The 18431-nt window shown below is 47.0% G+C and overlaps 1 protein-coding gene across 10 annotated transcripts in view; it reads left to right on the forward strand.

Moving 5' to 3' along the window:
* LOC139057176 (signal peptide, CUB and EGF-like domain-containing protein 2) overlaps nucleotides 1-18431 on the forward strand; it is a 208132-nt gene that overhangs the window by 37416 nt on the left and 152285 nt on the right. For 7 of the 10 annotated variants that reach the window (XR_011512612.1, XM_070534974.1, XM_070534972.1 and 4 more), the window contains exons 4-6: nucleotides 219-341; nucleotides 5771-5896; nucleotides 15306-15443. Coding sequence is in view for 9 of the 10 variants with exons in the window: in XM_070534974.1 (XP_070391075.1) it covers nucleotides 219-341; nucleotides 5771-5896; nucleotides 15306-15443 (387 nt within the window). In the remaining variant the exon portion in view is untranslated. Of the gene's footprint in view, nucleotides 1-218; nucleotides 342-5770; nucleotides 5897-8188; nucleotides 8302-15305; nucleotides 15444-18431 lie in introns of those variants that run through there. The other 3 variants (XM_070534980.1, XM_070534973.1, XM_070534976.1) reach the window with 3 other exon arrangements.

Below are 18431 nucleotides of genomic sequence, written 5' to 3' on the forward strand. Positions count from 1 at the left end.
TGGTACACCACAACGGACAACCTTGCTTCTGCTGCCAGTCAACATGCCTTGTCAAAAGCAAGACCCCCTGTCGACAAGTCGAAAATACGCCGGAGATCCTTCGTCACTGTGCGGCATCTGAATTTTTGCATATTTTGTACTCTTCGCATAAATTTTGTTGCGTAACTTAGAACATATTTTTTGCGTTGTCTTACTTCGTATTTTTTGTCCGTACGCAGACATCGACGAATGTCAAACGCAGCAGAATACTTGCAAGGGTCAGTGCGTCAACACAGATGGTAGCTTCCGGTGTGTCTGCCCTGCTGGTTACAAGCTCGACACAGACGGAAAATCGTGCAAAGGTAAATGGTGATCATTAAATACGATGCTGCCATGTCTGAGTGTAAATCAAAAGTGACTCGCTCCTTACGTATTTTCTGGAGAGCATTGCGTGACGTCCGGGCGACCGTTTCACAGTGTGCAATAGCCATTATATATACCGTAAGGCAGAAACAAGTATCGTGAATTTTCAAGTTAAGATGGAATCCACAAACACAATTTCGGCCAGCAATTAAGCAAAATATAGACGCGGCGATGCTGGGAGACGAAACCCTGAAAACAAGAAGGCAACGCGTTCCTTGTGGTTGTTGTTTAAAGAGTGCAGCGATGTCGAATCCTCGAACCTCATGCTTTTCCCACGGCGGTACAAAGTGGGAAGCATACATGGGAAGCTACATGGGAAGCAATAAGCACGATTGCCACATTCACTGCAGCTGCATAAATTCGTCAGCAAAAGGGCAGCAGCATGCACGTGATCATTGACTTGCTGCATTGCCCTACCCTCCAATCGAGACTCCGAGTGACCCAGGCACCCTTGATTATCGCACTCTTTAAGAAGAAAGGAATGCAGAGATGCCACTAATGTGCTATCGCTTCATTTGTCTTTTGCATATGATGCAAATGAAAGCCCCAATTCTAACGATTATAACAACAGCGGGAAAGACATCTGTCACTACAGGAAAGAATTGAATAGCTTAAACGTGTCCAGCTTAAATATTGTGACAAATGGTGTTGGTTAAATGTTATTCGCACTCGCCAGAGCGGTTAGGCCAGGAACAGCGTAAGCAAGTGCGTTTCACGTAAATGTCTGGTTTGAAATACCTGCGCTCTTTAGAATTCCATACAGGTAATTCCAACATTCTTATTTTGTGTTATTCCCTAAAGAGATGCAGTGAAGAAATGTCGTTATTGTACCATTTCAAGAATTAAACTGCTGTTTTGAGACAAACAGCAGCAAATTGGATGAAATAATCCGACCCGGGACTGCTATGGCGCACACGTCAAAAATAATCGAGTTCTCTTTTAAACAGCGACAATGAGGTCGTACTTGCTTCGTCTAGCACTGCGCTTTGTTGATTTGTATTCTAGGTGTTAGGGGGACTGTGGTATTGTAATCGCTAAGAACCTGGCTGGCACCATTTTGCTCCGCATAAAAGGCTTTTAACATGAAAGCATGAAAGGCTTTTAGCTCTCGTTGTCGGCGACCTTCAGGTGACCTTGAGTCATAAGCCACAGCCGATGTCCGGGCGCTCAGAGGAGATCAAAACGAGATTATTCGGGCAACCAATCGAAACTCGAAAAAATGTGGTCTCTGGCCCCAACCCTTCGCACAGAACTACATTACATACACTAGTTGCTGTCCAAACAAGTTACAAAAATATTGCTTCCGAGTTCTTCCTAATCTTTCTTCACCATGTCACTCAAGCTGTAACTTCTAGTACGCTGAATTTTTATTTGTCATTTCCGTTAGTGACGTTCAAAAGCCAGATAGAGTGCGCTCTGATAAACCGCATAAATGGCACTCAACTGGAGAAACCGGGTAGTCAATGAGCTGGACGTTAGTGGCCATAAATAATAAAGGAAACAACAAGAAAAAAGAAAACTCGACTAGTGTTTTGGTCGTGTAATCGGTTGCTTATCTTCGTAACATGTACACGTACGATGCTTTAGTGAACCCCCTTTTGTAGAACCCCCTTAGGTAGTGCAACCGTGCACTACCTAAGTAGCTGTGCCTTGCGGCTTTTAATCAGTTTCTATCTTCGGTTTTCTATCTTTCTATCTTTCCTCCTATCTTTCTAGTTTCGGCTTTCTATCAGTAGTAGTAGTAGTAGTAGTAGTAGTAGTAGTAGTAGTAGTAGTAGTAGTAGTAGTAGTAGTAAAAGACTTTATTGGGGTCCTGAGGAGCTAAGCGTGGGCCTGCAGGTCCCTACCCAGCCGTTGGCTAGTCTCATGTCGGAACAGAGAGGCCATGCCTCTCCTCTCGTTCACGGGCCCTCTGGACAGCCAGGAGCTCGACGTCCTGTCTCGGGTCTGTGATGGCCTTCGTCCAGTCTTCTTCTTTCCTAAAATCCTGTAACACAGGGCGCTGCCAGAGCATGCGATTTAATGAGCTAAATTCAGTGCCACAATCTGGGCAGAGGGGATCGATGTCCGGGTGGAGCATGTTGAGAAAGCTCCTAGAGGGGTAGGACCCCGTCTGGAGCATGCGGAGAGTGCTAGCTTGTGGCCTGTTGGGCTTATGATGGGGGAAAGGAAAACTCTGCCTATTCCCTCTGTAACGAGATGTGATTACATGAAAAGTAACTAGCGGATCACGGGGGTCGACTAGGGTCGACCCCCGTGACTAGGGTCGACTAGGGTCGACGAGCTCTCCCGAGCTCACCCGAGACACCATCCCGTCGCGGCATGCGAAACTCCGCGCACGGTCGTGGGCTATCTCATTGGGATTCAGGGGACCTGGTAATACGTCTGGTCCCATCTGAGCTGGGAACCAGACTATGTGGTGAACAATGTCAGAGGGGTGTTTACCGTTTACAATCCTGGCTGCTTCTTTGGCTATCACTCCCGATGCGAATGCTCTAACGGCTGCTCGGGAGGCCGTGTACACCGTAGTGCGTTTTGAGTCCAGTGATGCGAGAGCTATAGCAGCCTGTTCCGCCACATCGACCGAGGAGGTCTTCAGCGAGGCTGCCGAGAGGAGTTCACCCCTGCAATTGACTATGGCTACGGAGAACTTGTTGTCACTGGCGTGTCGCGCCGCGTCAACAAAGGTCTCTGTTTCGGATACGTTCTTGAAAAAATTTCTAGCCCTCGCCAACCTTCGACCTTTATTGTGTTGGGGGCGGACGTTTCTTGGAAAAGGGTCTACAATAAATGAGTTCCTTGTTTGAATATCGAGTTGCGTGGTATTTCCCTGAATGAAGCTAGGACGGAGGCCTGCCGCATCCAGAAGTCTTGTGCCTGCTTTGGAGTTTGAGAATCTAATAATTTGCGCTGATCTTTGGGCTTCTATTAATTCCGAAGTTGTGTTGTGTACTCCCAATGTCATGAGTTTCTCTGTGCTAGCCGTGATTGGCACGCCGATCACCCTTTTGGTACTCTTGCGCATAAGCGTGTCGAATTTATCCATTTCCGTTTTCGTCCAATTGAGGGCTGCGACTATGTAAATGACATGGCTGATGAGGAAAGCATGGCTAGCCCTAAGGAGTATATCCTCGCCTATGCCGCCTTTCTTGTTGGACACTCTCATAATTAATTTAATAATGTTCTTAGTTTTTGTGGTGAGTTGGGCTATACTCGTAGCGTTGCATCCCTTTGAGTTTATTGAAAGCCCTAGTATTTTGATATAGTCTACTCTAGTGATGGTGTGCCCATCTCTGGTACGAACGCTAATGGGCACCGGATCGAGTGGGGTGTCTCCCCTAGCACCTCGTCTAGCCTGCCTGTACAGCAGGAGTTCCGACTTTTCAAGCGAGAGTGCCGGTCCCGTAGATTTCAAGAAAGGCTAACATCCAGAGCCTCCTGTAGAGCTTGTTCGACAGTAGCCTCCGATCCTCCAGGACACCAGATTGTAATATCGTCAGCATATAATGGATGACCTACGTAAGGAATTGCTGCAAGGCTTTCCAACATCTTGCGCATTGCTATATTAAACAGAAGGGGTGAGATAACTGCCCCTTGGGGAGTACCCCGTTTTTCGAGTGTGAAATATTCCGAGACTGATTGCCTCAACTTTATGGCCGCCATCCTGCTCTCGAGGAAGGATGCAACGAAGGAGAAGAATTTAACTCCTAAGTTCAAGGCCGATATCTCCTGAAGGATACAGTCGTGTGAAATTGTATCGCATGCCTTGGATAGATCCAGTGCGAGGACCCCTTTCACATCTTTGCTTTGAGAGTCGAATATCTGTGTTTTGAGCAGAAGCATGACATCCTGCGTTGAAAGCAAGGACCTGAAACCAACCATATAATACGGGAATAGTTCGTTGCGCTCGATATGTCTCGATATCCTGTTATGCACTGCATGTTCCGCTACTTTGCTAATGCAAGAAGTAAGGGAGATAGGACGGAGGTTCTCCAAGCTGGGTGATTTACCTGGCTTGGAGATTAGGACCACTATGGCCTTCTTCCAACTCTCCTGTACAACGCCCTCCTCCCATACCTCATTTACCTCCTTCACTAAAGCTTGAGTTGCTTTGTCGTCCAAATTTTTAAGAGCCGGTTTGTGACTCCGTCGGGGCCTGGGGCAGATCTTCCGTTTGAATTGTGCAGCACTTCCCTGATCTCAGCTTCCGAGAATGGGACGTCCAGATCTGGGGCAGGCGCGCCCTCGTACTGAGGGAGGGGAGAACCCGGGCTTCGGCCAATGGGAAGGTATTTGTTCGCTAGTTTCCGAAATATGGAGGCCTCTGAGATGCCTTCTATTTTTTCCTTATTAATTAATCGGTCTATGACTAGTCTATGATTACATTTGGATTGTCCATCTCCTAAGAGATGTTTGAAGAGGGTGCATTTGCCTCCTTTGCGCATTTTTCCATCCGCTGCCGAGCAGGCGTCTCTCCATTGCTCTTTATTAAGTTCGTAGCAATGCTCCTGAATGAGTTTATTGAGCTCCGCGATGTTTTTCCGTAGCCTGCGATTGAGCCTTTGTGTCTTCCATCTCTCGAGAAGAGAGCGTTTGGCTTCCAGGAGGTGCGCTAACCTTGCGTCCATCCCTGGGGCATCAAAATTTGTAACTATTTCTTGTAACTTTCTTTGTAACTTTCTTCTCGACATCCATCTGAATCTGTACAAGCAGTTCACTGAACGTGTCGTAGACTGCCTCATCCTCACCTCTTATTTTCCTAAAGAGGTCCCAGTCTGTGTATTTATAAGTTTTGGGAGGAGCTGCTATTATTTCCGTCTTGAGTTCTATTATGCAGTGGTCGCTCCCCAAGTTCTCCTGTAAGTTGGACCACGTGGCCACCGCATTTCTAGTGAAGCTGAGATCAGGCGTCGTGTCTCTGGTGACCGAGTTTCCCAGCCTCGTAGGGAAACGTGGGTCTGACACCAGCGTTAGGTTTAAGTCTGCACTTGAGGGCACGACTTATATAGAATGAATAGCAATGAGGCAGTCACGGTATAGCCGAAAACATTCATCTCCTGTTGCGGTAGCGCTGTAGCTAGGGCGCTGCGCTGCGGAACTTGAGGTCACAAGTTCGATCCTGGCAACTGTGTTCGATGGGCCGCAATGCAACAGCGTTTGTGTTCTTAGATTTAAGGGGCGCCTTAAAGAACACTAAGTGGTGATAGTTATCCGCAGTCCCCCTTAAGGTGTGCCTCATAATTACACCATCTTATTCGCACGCAAAACCCTGGAACTTAATTAATATTGAAAACATTATTGGCCTATAGCGCACCCTGGTGTGCCTACCTCATTCACCTCTGCCTCTGTACGAATTTCCTTCTAACAGATATAAACGAGTGTGCGGTGTACAATGGAGGTTGCAAGCTGCGGTGTGAGAACACGCTCGGGTCCTTCAAGTGCCACTGCGACATTCCGGGATACACCTTGGCCGCGGATGGCACATCCTGTTTAGGTAAGTAGTACGCAATATATGCAGAACAAGTGACTCCAAAGTTGGGTCCGTAGGGCTGATGAGCCGCAGTTTTGAAACACACCAGCAGCGAATGGCGAAATTGGTTCGATAGTACAAGTTACGTTGTGTTGTGTAGTCGGGTGTCCATGCGGCCATGAAGGTTCCATGGATGGTGCCATGCTAGGTGCCAGGACAAAGAAGACTCTTGAGCGGCGTTCAAGAGATGGGAAAAAGCTTTATATTCAAATGTACGTGATAACGCTTTGCAAAAATGTCTCCAACTCTCGGAGCACACTACATGCTAAAGTCTTTCCATGTCCGAGCCTCATCTCACAGCAGTCCAGATTCACTTTCTATCCCGTTTATTTCCCTCTCACTCGTCAAGGGCATTCACTGGCCAATCACAAACAGTGAACCGTTCACAAAGCACCGGCTCCAACGTCCCACCTTTTTTGCCGGACACCCACCTTTTTGCCGAATTCCCTGGTCTCAAACGTTGCACAATACGAGACAGCCACGTGGCAAACTGTGAACCTGCTGTCCACGCTGTTCCCACGGGAGTCCTCGACAATGACCTTTTCATCAATTAGTGGCCTCTTCGTGACGGTCAATCTGTTAGGATCGGGAGACTAGCTTTCGCGGTAGTCGGAGGGCGGCGTTGTCGTCTTGAAGTGAACTGTCATTGTTTGCGCGTGACCGTCCGCGCCAGGTACGGGCTTGCAGTACGGACGGGCGCTCGTCTCTCCTGTCAGCTCTGGGTGGTGGAAAAGCCGATGATACGGAACATAATTGTTTGTCCGTAAGACTCGGATAACGCTGGAAAGGGACCCTGAAACGCTTTTGACGATTTTCTACAAACGTACTGAGTCGTTAGAGTAGGTCCTTCTGATCATTAATTGACACATCTAAGTGCTCTGCGTAAAGCGTGTAATTTATTATAAGGTTTTAAAAATGCGCATCGCTGCCGATCGCAGCGCACTGCTCGGCGGAATTTTAAGCCGCCCCTACCCATATGACCGAAATCACCCATATGACCTCAGTGGGGCGAGCTATACGATTGGCTGACCAGGGCGCGTGATCGATAATTTTTCCAACTTTGTGGTAAACAAATGATCTTCGTAATAGTTGGAATGTTAGTTAATTTGTTTTTGTAAAGAGAAAGTAGCAGAAAGAGAATGCACAAGAACAATTTTTCAGTACACTTAAGCACTTCCGGCACACAGCAAGTGTCGTCTGCTTGTGTTACAACATACTCCATTTCGACGAGAGCTCCGCGGTCAGAGTTGGTCTCAGTCTTTTCGCAAGCACTATGATTCGACTTTGTTGCCTTGTGGACTGCAAACGTAGCGACTGGCAATATATCAAGCTGCGACATCGTGTCCCTCTGCAGGGCAGCGTACGAGCGAACTGGCTGCTGCGCATCGGACTGCCGCTATCCGATCGGCGCCAGGATTTGCGCGTTTGTGGCCGTCACTTTACACCGGAAGATTACCAACGCACTAGTGTTTCGCGAGTCCCGTATTAGGGCAAACGTAAGCGCAAGGGGACAGGGTCTGGCCGCTTGACTGTGCCGTAACGGGATGAGCCGAGATGAGCAGAAGCGCAAATGTGAATGGTCTTCACGGTGCAGCCACCTGGTGGCATAGAGCTCAACCATACACAGTAGCAGCAACGAAGCGTATTCTTTTTTGCTGCTGGTGCGTATTTTTCGCAGGAGTGTAATCATCAACATGTTGTTTTTATAAATGTTTAAAATGTTTTACACTTGGTTAGAGCAATATTAGCGCTTTGTTTGGCTGGTTAAGCGCTGCGCCAACAAGTGTCTGGACCGTGCAGACCGATCAGGCCGCTTACGTACGTCTGCGCCAAAGTTCCTTCATCAGCTTGAGTTTATGCCTCCAGTCATTTGCCGATATGACCAGCTTGCCTGTGGCTAACGGAATACCAGACACGTTCGGCGCTACGACAGAATGCTCGCAACGCACGCTGCTTCGATAGCTCTCGCTTGGGGTCGACAGCCAAGCGGCTAGCGGAGAGGTTTCGCGCGGGCGGGGGCGGGCTTCAAAACAACTGGAAGTGGACGATGTGACGTCGCATCGTGACGCAGGACCAGTGAAGGCGGAGCTTAGCCCCGCTCGCTCGGCGAACGAGTTGAGGAGTTGGCTGGGTAGGAGGGTAACTTCTACTCGCTTTTAGCTGCATTAATACGTAACGCTTCACTTAAATTGTGGTGCGAATGTTCTACTTAAGCTGTACCCTACGCGTCTACAAAATTTGTCCGAACCGTTTCAGGGGCCCTTTAACGACGAGATGTGAATAGCACCCGAGACAGCTGCATGTTTGCCGGTGAAGCATGCTTTGTTCCGGGGGATCGCCAGGCACAACAGCACTCCTGCCCCCAAATGGTGCGTCGCAAGGTCGAGTTGTTGGATGGATGGATGGATGGATGGATGGATGGATGGATGGATGGATGGATGGATGGATGGATGGATGGATGGATGGTGGCTATACCCTTTGTAACGGGCGGCGGCTGGCGCCACCTAGCCTTTTGCTCCCCTTTCTATTTTATTATTATTCTTTTTTTCCCTTTCTTTATATCTTCTTTGTCTTAACCTAGTTTTTACTCCCCTCCTACCCCCCAGGATAACTATCTAAAACAGTACAGGAAACATTATCTCTCCGATTTATGGTATTATCTATCCCTTGACTTCCTCCACCAATCCTCTAGCCTCCTCTTCGTTACTGCCACTCTTTTCTCGTTTATTTGCCCTCGTTCCCCGGGAAAACCTAATGCCCCTTCCATATATGCCACTGTTCCCTCTGCCAGGGTCGGGCGAAGGTCGGTGCATCTCAGCACTATATGCTCAGTGGTCTCCATTTCGGCTCCGCAAGCTGTGCACCGAAGGTCCACGTCTTCAAAGTTATCCCTGTATGTTTTCGTTCTCAAAACCCCCGTCCTAGCCTCGAATAATAGTGAGCTGCCCCGCGAGTTATCAAATAAGAGCTCTCTCTTAATCTCCTGTTTTTGTGACCTATACATTGATAGCGCTGGCTTTCCGAGCATTCTTTCTTCCCACATTTTTCTTTCCGTCTCCTTCACCTCCTTTCCCACACTAGAACCACGTTGGACCCCCTCCCTCGGCTGTACGTATCTATTCCTCAGCTTCCTCGTTCTGGGTGTCCACTTTGTGTTCAAACTTTTCATGTACAGATATTTGTACACTTTTCCTGCCCACCTTTTTTCCTCCAGTGTTGGGAGTCTCTGTTCAAATTTTAGTTTACTTATTGCCTCTCTACCTTCAAATAACGTCCATCCCATGTCTCCCTGCACTCCCTCGATTGGGGTGTTCCCGTGTGCTCCTAAGGCCAACCTGCCTACACTTCTCTGTGTCGTTTCCATGCATGCCTGAACTTCCGATTTCATGCACAGTACTGAATTTCCGAATGTGAGGCCAGGTACCATAACCTCTTTCCATTAGCCCCTAACCACCTCGTACCTATTATAGTTCCAAAGTGCCTTGTGTTTCATTACCGCTGAGTTCCTTTTCACTTTTTCAATCATAGTTGACTGTGCCGTAACGGGATGAGCCGAGATGAGCAGAAGCGCATATGGCTAAACGAGAGCAAAAAGTACTTCTTCGAAGTACTTTTTGCCCTCGTTTAGCTATATGCCCAAATACTTGCATTTTTCAACATGATTAATCTTAGTGCTTTGTATTTCGAATGGTTCCCCCCTTTCTTCATTGTATACCATTATCCCAGACTTCTCTCTACTGAATTGCAGTCCCGATGTTTCTCCCTCCTCTCCACATATGCTCATTAGTTCCTGTAGCCCTACTCGGGTGTCAGCAAGCAGTACAATATCATCTGCATACATCAGTCCGGCTAGTACTTGAGCTACCTTCTGCCCTTCCAGCATATAGCTTATGTCATTTCCTATTGTGCTCTGTTCTAGTCTCTTTTCTATATGGCTCCTGATGCAGTTCGGCCCAACGTTGCTAGGCTAGGTTCAGTTGTTTAACTTTCTGTCATATATCGCGGGCGCTCCCGTGCCTTGGTTCGCCGTCAGAGGGCGGGAGCAAGGGTTGGCGAAGGTATGGTGTACTGGAATAGGGTAGTGTGTTGTCCGGGGGCGAAAATGTGCCTCTTTTTGCGATTACGGCCGGGACTGCTGGGGCACGCCGGTCTACTGCAGCGTCATCTGCCGCTGCAGCCTGGATTCATTGCTGGCAAGAGGAAAACTAATGGTGCGGCAGAGGGCTTCCTGGATTGGTAGTGATGGTTGTCGCGGAGGTCATGCATGTACGTTTGGAGTTCGCCCATTGCTTGCTGTGGTTTTTCCTGCTAGGAGGCTTGACCTCCCGGTCCCAATATCAGACTAGCCAGGCAGGTGGCAACATCTTGTATAGGACCAGAATAAAGTTTTTTCTCCTCCTCCCTCGTGCCGCGTTCGCACATCCTTTATGCGCACGGCAAGCGCTTGGTTTGCAGATGTATTGCGTGTGTGGGTGTGCGCGTACGCGTGTGTGCGTGCGTGTGTGTGTGTGTGTGTGCGCGTGTGTGCGTGCGTGCACGTGTGCGCATGTGTGTGTGCGCGCGTGCGTGTGCGTGCGTGTGCGTGGGTGAGCGAGAGAGAGTGCGCACGCGTTAGCGGCCACATTCGTCACAGAGCAGTATTTTTTTCTTCAGTGAAACCTGGCGACCGCTTCTGTGGCTGATACAAAATGAAAGATATCCCGTGCAACCGACCAGGAACAGTGCAGGTGCTCTTTCTGAGCTTTTCATTGTAGTGTCTTTCAAAATATTAAAATCATATGCGTGCTTACCGAACGGAACGAGCAGACGAGTGTTTGTTTGTCTTCTGCAACCGAAACGCTGAGCCATTGGCTGAGTAGACGATCGGAACACTGCATGATCTGTGGTCGGAAACATGCAAGCATAGACGGCGTTATTGATCTATCTTAATAGTTTGTATTATGTTTTTTTTGCAAATTATGAGAATTTCAGTTGTGTTTTGAGAACGTTTTAGTTTTTAAATGCAGAAAGTTTTGCACAACGTGTGTAAATTTCGCGCCCTTGGCACGCCGGTCGATCGCAGCGTCCTACTGGTGGCGTCATCGCAGAAACGTCCCCAGTTCTCCCATTGTTTTTCCGTACGGACGACACACTGCTCCATTCCATACACCATAGCGAAGGTACTCGGGTCCTTCGATTTCGCAACTTACGAACGCAGCAAGTGTTTTCAACGATGCGTTTTTTAATGTTTATATAGCAGATTGATAAAAAAAACAACATTACGCAGCTCTGAAAACGCTACTGCGCTCCCCCGGAGTGCGCAGTATAGTCCTTAGTCCAGGACCGCAGCTGCCATGGCCGTCCAGTGCGCTCTGCTAATCAGCTGTTGCCGATGAGTAGCTATAAGTGGCTGATTAGTAGCTGTAATCAGTTGTTGCTGATTAGTACTAATTATTCATTATTGCGAACGCATTGTATGACTCATGAGGCGGCGTTAGCGCGACCACACGATAGTCCAAAAAGTCAAGGGAGCCCAAGTGAGCCAATCGAAGCAGCTGACGACTTTAGTTAAGGGAAATTTAATTCGGGCAGATTGAATTAGGCTAAGTTAATTAAGAGACACTTAATTGAAATATAGTGAAGCCACTCGAACCGGCAACCGTAGTGGTTACTTCTGTGGAGGAACACGTCTATCGAGGTCAATCGCTCTCAGGGGTCACTGATCAAGAAAGAAACCTAATTAGGGCGAAATTAATTAACGCCCAGTTCAAAGTAGCAGATCAAAGTGTGGGGGGAGTCTGTTGCTTAGACTTACGGGTGTCAATACACGTTGCCGCTGGTGCGCGCGCGTTCTGCAGGGACCCCGATGGCAGAGCGAATGACGGCTGCTTATTCCCTGCGGTCAAACACTTGTAAATGCGTGAGCATTCCTATGGTTACCAAGTTAGGAAAATCGTCCCTCCGTCCGTCACGCAATACAATCGCTTTCAAGGTAGGGCCCCCAGCAGAGAGCGAATTCACCTTCGTACTGCCTGTCGCTTCAACGCGAACTATAAGTGGCGAGAAACAGCGCTCACGAAGCTATGCCACCCTCTGCCTCTATCGCAGAGTCACTTTCAAGATAGCACACGTCTCGGTTCAACGCGAACTAAGCGGGAAGAACACAGCCCACACGAAACTATCAGCACTCGGCGCACTCTGTCCCCATCGCAGATTGCCTACGCAGCCGTCGCAGTACGGTTGATCACGGTTCATAATGGTTCGACGCGCATGGATTAGGCGCTAAAGAGCGATAACGGCTTAAAGTTGTAGGAACGTCATCAGCGCACCTAGCGCCGCCACCTGCAATAGTTTGCTTGAGTTATCAATTCACCTTGCGGCGCCGTCTTCAGCAGTTAGTGTCGCCGCAGAGCTGTCGTTTATACTGGTCGGATGAAGTTTTTATAACATTGATGATTACACCGGGCTGCGTGGAGATGACCAAGTGGCACAATGCTTACGCATACTTAGAAAACTCCCAGAGAAGTTTGACTGACACCGTGAATGAGCACATGAGTATACGGCGTAGAGCGACGCCTTCAAATCCACCTTTGGAACACGAGTCCTGCCGCTAGGGCAAGAAGGCGCTCAAGCGCAACATGAAACTGGCTACGCAGCATCCCAGTATTTAATTTTTTTTCATTTCATTTTCTTTTTATTTTTTTTTATTTCTATTCTTGCCATACAACTTATCAGACACTGACTGAACCCATAGCCAGAGGCTAGTGTGGGGTTCAGAAACAAAAATACACTATGGCAATGACACAACACTTGTGTAAAATAGAAAGCCCAAAATCACGGCGAAAGACCAAAGTACACTATACAATGATATATATATAATATGCATTTTACAGGAGAATGAATAAAGATCTGTAATGAACACTGTACAACAAACACAAACCGCGAACGACTGTCACATAGATCAAATAAGGCTCAAAAAGTATGTTCTTAATGCTTTATTTGTTTCGTGGGACTGTTTTATTTCTGGGGGTAAAGCATTCCAAACCTTGGCTCCTGAAAACTGCACCAATCTTTCACTGTAGATGTTATTATTCGGTGGCAGATTAAAGTTACTATGTGTGAGGTTTCTCGTCAGTCGAGAAGGACAGCGAAACAGGGAGGCATTGAAAGGTTGGTTATATTTTACTATGTTATTTACACACAGCGCTATCTTTAAAGACCGCAAAAGATCAAAAGGAAGGATATTTAATAACTGGAAAATTGGTTTACTTGGTTCAGTATACTTGCTTTGTGTTATAATTCGGATGGCCCGTTTTTGTAATCGCCGGATAGGATCAAGGTAAGTGTTGTATGTTAAACCCCATGATTCTACACAGTATGTTAGATGACTGTTAATAAGGGCAAAATAAAGGGTACGCAGTGTATGTGTGTTAAAACAATCGCGGGCCTGTAATAAGGCATAACAGCCAGAAGCCAACTTTGAACAGATGGCGCTAATCTGATTTTCCCAGTGAAGATGTTCATCTAGAATGACACCAAGATACTTAAATGACCGTGTTCGCTCTAGTGAGTGGTCGTTAATGAAAATGTTAATTTGGAAGCTGTCAATGACTTTTGCTCGTGAGCTAAATACCATATATTTGGTTTTGCTTGAATTAATCGTAAGCTTGTTAGTAGAAAACCAGCTTGTAATTTTTTTCAATTCAGCGTTTGTCTTTGCTTCTAGATCCTCATGGTTGTCTGCGGTTACAATGATCGCAGTGTCATCAGCATACATTAAAATATCACAGCAACTTAGGACCTTCGGCAAATCATTCAAGTATAATGAAAATAACATGGGCCCTAAAACGGATCCTTGAGGAACCCCGGTCTGTAAATATTTAAGTGATGATATGATGTTATTGATAACTACAGCTTGTTGACGGTTTTCGATGTAGCTGGAAAGTAAGCTGTAGGCTTCACCGCGAAATCCATAGCGGTTTAATTTGTTGAGCATAATAGCGTGATCCACGGTATCAAACGCTTTCTTTAAATCAACAAATACAACAGCGGCCAGTTTGTTTTCATGTAATGCTGTATTAATTAATTGAGTTAGGCTTAGGACTGCAGTTGCCGTTGAATGATGTTTTCGAAATCCATGTTGCTGTTGACAGAGTAGGTTATATTTTTCTAAGAATTTGCAAATATTATTGGATAAAATCTTTTCGTAAATATTAATAATAACACTTAGGACAGAAATGGGTCTGTAGCTTGACGGGTTGGATCGGTCTCCATCTTTGTATACCGGGACAACTTTGGCCATCTTTAGTGCAGAGGGGTACTTTGCACATTTTAATTAATGATTAAAAAGTTTGCATAAGATGGGTACCAAGATATCAGTGTTTTCCTTAAGTATGCGTGGGTAAATTCCGTCCAGTCCGGCAGATTTATTGCCTGGTAAGCTGAGAATAATGGATGAAATTTTATGGGGTTCGATTTCAAACATTACAAAAGTATTGAGAACTGTATTGGATGCAGCATTTTGTTGTGATTCAGGGAGTTGAGCAGCCAATGATGGGCCGATATTGGTGAAAAAGGAATTAAATCTTTCTGTAGTATTGCGATCTATTTCTTCCGGGAGAACACGGCGCAAACTGGCTTTGCCAGCAACTTCATTTATTATTTTCCAGACCTTTTGTGAATTGCCAGAAGCCTGTTCAACGAGACGCATGTAATACGCTTTTTTTCGTGCCCTCATCATCGACACGGATCTATTGCGCAGGTTCTTAAATTGTTTGGAATAGTAAACATTATCCTTGCGTTGCTTCCACTTACGGTACCATGAATCCTTCTCTTTTAGAACGGCGAGGATTGGCTCAGTCATCCAAGGGCATAGTGGTGCTTCGTAAGAGCGAACACTAATATTTCTGCTGCAGGTAGTAACCATTTGCGAAAGCGTGTCTATTAGGTTACTAAACTCTGTATCGACGTCATCATGGTATATTACACTGGGGTCAATGGCCAATAGATTTTCTCGTAGTAGGGCATAATCTATTTTAGAAACATACTTCTTGATCTCGCGCTCTGGTTTTATATCAATGTCAGCAGCAACAAAAAGTGGGAGGTGATCGGAGATGGGTTCGCTGTAAACCCCAGCGCGTATCCCAGTCGGTATCGTAAACCCCAGCGCGTATCCCAGTCGGTATCGTCTAGCTGCCGTCTCCAGCTGCCGCAGCGACTCCTCCGCGACGCATCGCCTCTGAGAAAGCAGTCCACACGACATTGCAGGAACGTACAGAGAGGCCACAGCACAAACGGCGACTAAATACAGATAATTTGTCCTGTATAAGCCACTCATGTTCATGTTAATATGTAACACGGCTGGAGGTTAATTATGCTTTCTTCTTCTTTTCAGACATCAGAGCTCGCCCTCGGGACTACTGCGCGGAAAATAATGGCGGCTGCTCTCATACTTGCCATTCAGGCGACAGCGCAGCCATCTGTTCTTGTCCTCAAGGATTGCAACTTTCTAGAAACAGCAAGCACTGCGAAGGTATCTTTTTGGTTGACTGCTATGGAACTACCGCCCGTTTAAAGAACCGCAGGCGCACCAGCTAAAGGCCTGCGTACCCCTGCAATCTCTTACTAAGAGGTGAAAGAGCCGGTATGTGACTTGCTATGTAAACCGGAACGGTTTGCCGTCGGCTAATCATGATAGTGAACGTATAACGGCCGACGGCGAACGCTTCCAAGGGAAGAGAATTCAGGCCTACGTCTAACGATAAGTTCCTTCAAGTGAAACAATGCTAGGGTACATGTTCGTGAAATCCCGAAAATGCTGTTGTATCAGAGCAGCTTACCCTCAGAACGCCTGAATGAACATGTACTCAGGGACGGCGGCACCTGAGCTCAGTCACATATGTTAGTTAGCTGGAGTGGTAGGGGATTCAAGTAATAGTTCTGTGGAAAACCGCAAGGTCGAGAGAATGAATTAATAAAGGGAAAATGAGACATCCACTTAATCGTAGCAATTGCCACAAATCGGGTTAACTACTTCTCTCCACCTTGCGGGTTTCCGCAGAGTTATTACGACAAACGCTTACCTTTGCTTCGAGTTGTTGATGGGTTCGACTTCACCCTGCCATCTGCTAGCCGCCTGGTTAGCTCAGATGGTAGAGCGGCTGCCCCGGAAAGGCGGTGGTTCCGGGTTCAAGTACGGACAAGGAAGGCAATTTTTCTTCAACTGCGAGGCCTTTATTTCGAGGAACCTGTATGGGTTTCCTTTGTAGTAATTGCTAAGATTGGAAGGGTGTTTCATTTTTCCTTGATGAAGTGGTTGGACAGGACTGCTGCGATCATTATTAGGTCGCCAGTAGACTGTAAATCCTAAATTCTGCAGGCCTATTTCTACCACTGTTACCCGCAACAGTCGAGGCCTATCGGTGGTTTTGCCACAGTGTTCCCATATCTTGATGCAACGAAAACTCCGCCATGACTTTGATGGAAGCGGCAGCGTGAACCTGTACAGGCCAAATGAGCGACAACGTCTGCACATGTTGCCCCCGTTACGGGATGTGACAGCATTACATGCCCCATGACACCGAAAATCCGTCGTCCGTTGTTATCAATGATGTTACCATCAATCAATGTTACCAAATGTTCTTATCAATCAATCTTACCAAAGCTCACATGACCGAGCGAGGACGTCACCTTCCCGGCACTCGACCCGCTGCGGCTCGCACTGCGAAATCCCACAGTGTACAGCCACGACGTCGGAACTAGCCAATTAAAAAAAAAATGCATTAAGGGGGATTAAAGTGACTTAAGGGCGACTAAGGCGGATTAAAGTTGGTACAAATTAGAGCAAGGCGCATTAAGGTGGAGTTCTAATTTGAGGTGGTAACTTAGACAAGTCCTAATGCTTTCGCATTCGAATCAGGTAAAGATACCTAAGTGACTGTTATTTTTTGCGGCTTTGATTAACCCTGTCCACGAAGATATACAGTTATTGCATTCCAGTTCTGGCAATTTAGCAAGCCAATAGTCACCTTAATGGCAATTTTCTCTTTTCGGAGTCTTTTAGTGACTGTCTTTAGTCGCCTTTACTGCGAATCTGTTAAGGGGAGTCCCGTAAGAGTTTTCGTGTGTCGGTGAAGGCCGAAGTGAGACGGCGCGATCCTTTCAAATGCATAGCAACTTGGGTCAGAGCCCTGAATTTTTTGGGAAACGTAATGATCGTGATCACGGAAGAAAGGTTAGCTTCCGCATTTCTCAATCAAATATAACACAACTCACGTGCAAGGTTTGTTAACCAGTAATCCGTAACTTTGTATCTCACACCACGTTATACTGTTTCCGCTTTCGCGGTTAGCCAAGAGGGTATACGGTTGCGGCAGTGTAATCTGACGTCATAATGCTGCAACACAGCCTGCATGGAAACTGCGAGTTACAGCAGCATCATTTGCTGCGTTATACTTCTACGGGTGTCAAAACTCGCTTCTTCGCTCTCTTTCGTGCACTAAAGTTGGAGCAATCATTTGTGAGACCATTATTCTTTTTTTTGTAAATGTAAATGGCCTGTATTGGCATGGTGAAGTACCTCAAGGCACTTTCTTTGAGTTCAATGCTTCTTCTCCTCCCCATTCCATCCGAAGGGTGGTGGTGAGGGAGCGCACCATTGTTCGCTGCTTCAGAGGACATACCGATAACATGGTTATACGGACGCATAATAACTACTTTTCTAGGCAGAGCAAAATCCTCAGATGTGGCACCCATATAGAACAACGGAAGTCATTTTACGTTTTCATACTGCAACTCTTCACTCGTCACCGTAAAGGGCAATTTAAATGGATGTTCAAAAAATATTAAACATGGCTCTAGAGGAGACATAAAACATATTAAATATAAAAAATTCAGAGCACCCAATCATCATCGCCAACGTAATCACCAGGCGATTTCTCAATGAAAATGGAGTGAAATGGACACGCCGTGTTGGCACAGGGCTGTTTTTCAAGCAGAAAGTTCACCACACAGTCCGAAGAAGTGGCAGAAAACGGATCAGTTGCAGCGAGTGTTTTTAGCTAGCGTTGCAAGTAAAGGCCTACCGATTGCTGACAGGTTCCCTTCTCCGTGACAATGGTTCTAGACGGGCAGTCAACCATATGGGCCTTAACTGCAAAGAAGACAGTCAGTTTGTCCATCTTTGCTTTGCGGACCTCCTTTAGCTTACCCATGTCAAGCTGACTGATGTTGTGCCATTACCACAAGCCCGGATCCCGAATCTGCAAGGTGCAGAATCTATCCTGCGAGCGCCACAATTCTCCCTTCACAAGTCAAGAGGCTGCGCCTTCGTGCAGGAGAAGCCTCGGCGAAGCAGCGTGTTTAGACGTGCCCGCGTGTGCCCGACAGCCCGGCGCCGCACCTCCCTTGCCTGGAGGTCACCGCGCGCGCGAACTTTGAACCGGGTGGCCAGCGCGGTCGCTGGTTGGACCCCTCGGACGACCGTCGTGTGCTGACTTTGTATTGGGCCGTTTGAGTGACA

Source organism: Dermacentor albipictus, chromosome 3 (assembly GCF_038994185.2).
Source record: "Dermacentor albipictus isolate Rhodes 1998 colony chromosome 3, USDA_Dalb.pri_finalv2, whole genome shotgun sequence".
NCBI lineage: Eukaryota > Metazoa > Arthropoda > Arachnida > Ixodida > Ixodidae > Dermacentor > Dermacentor albipictus.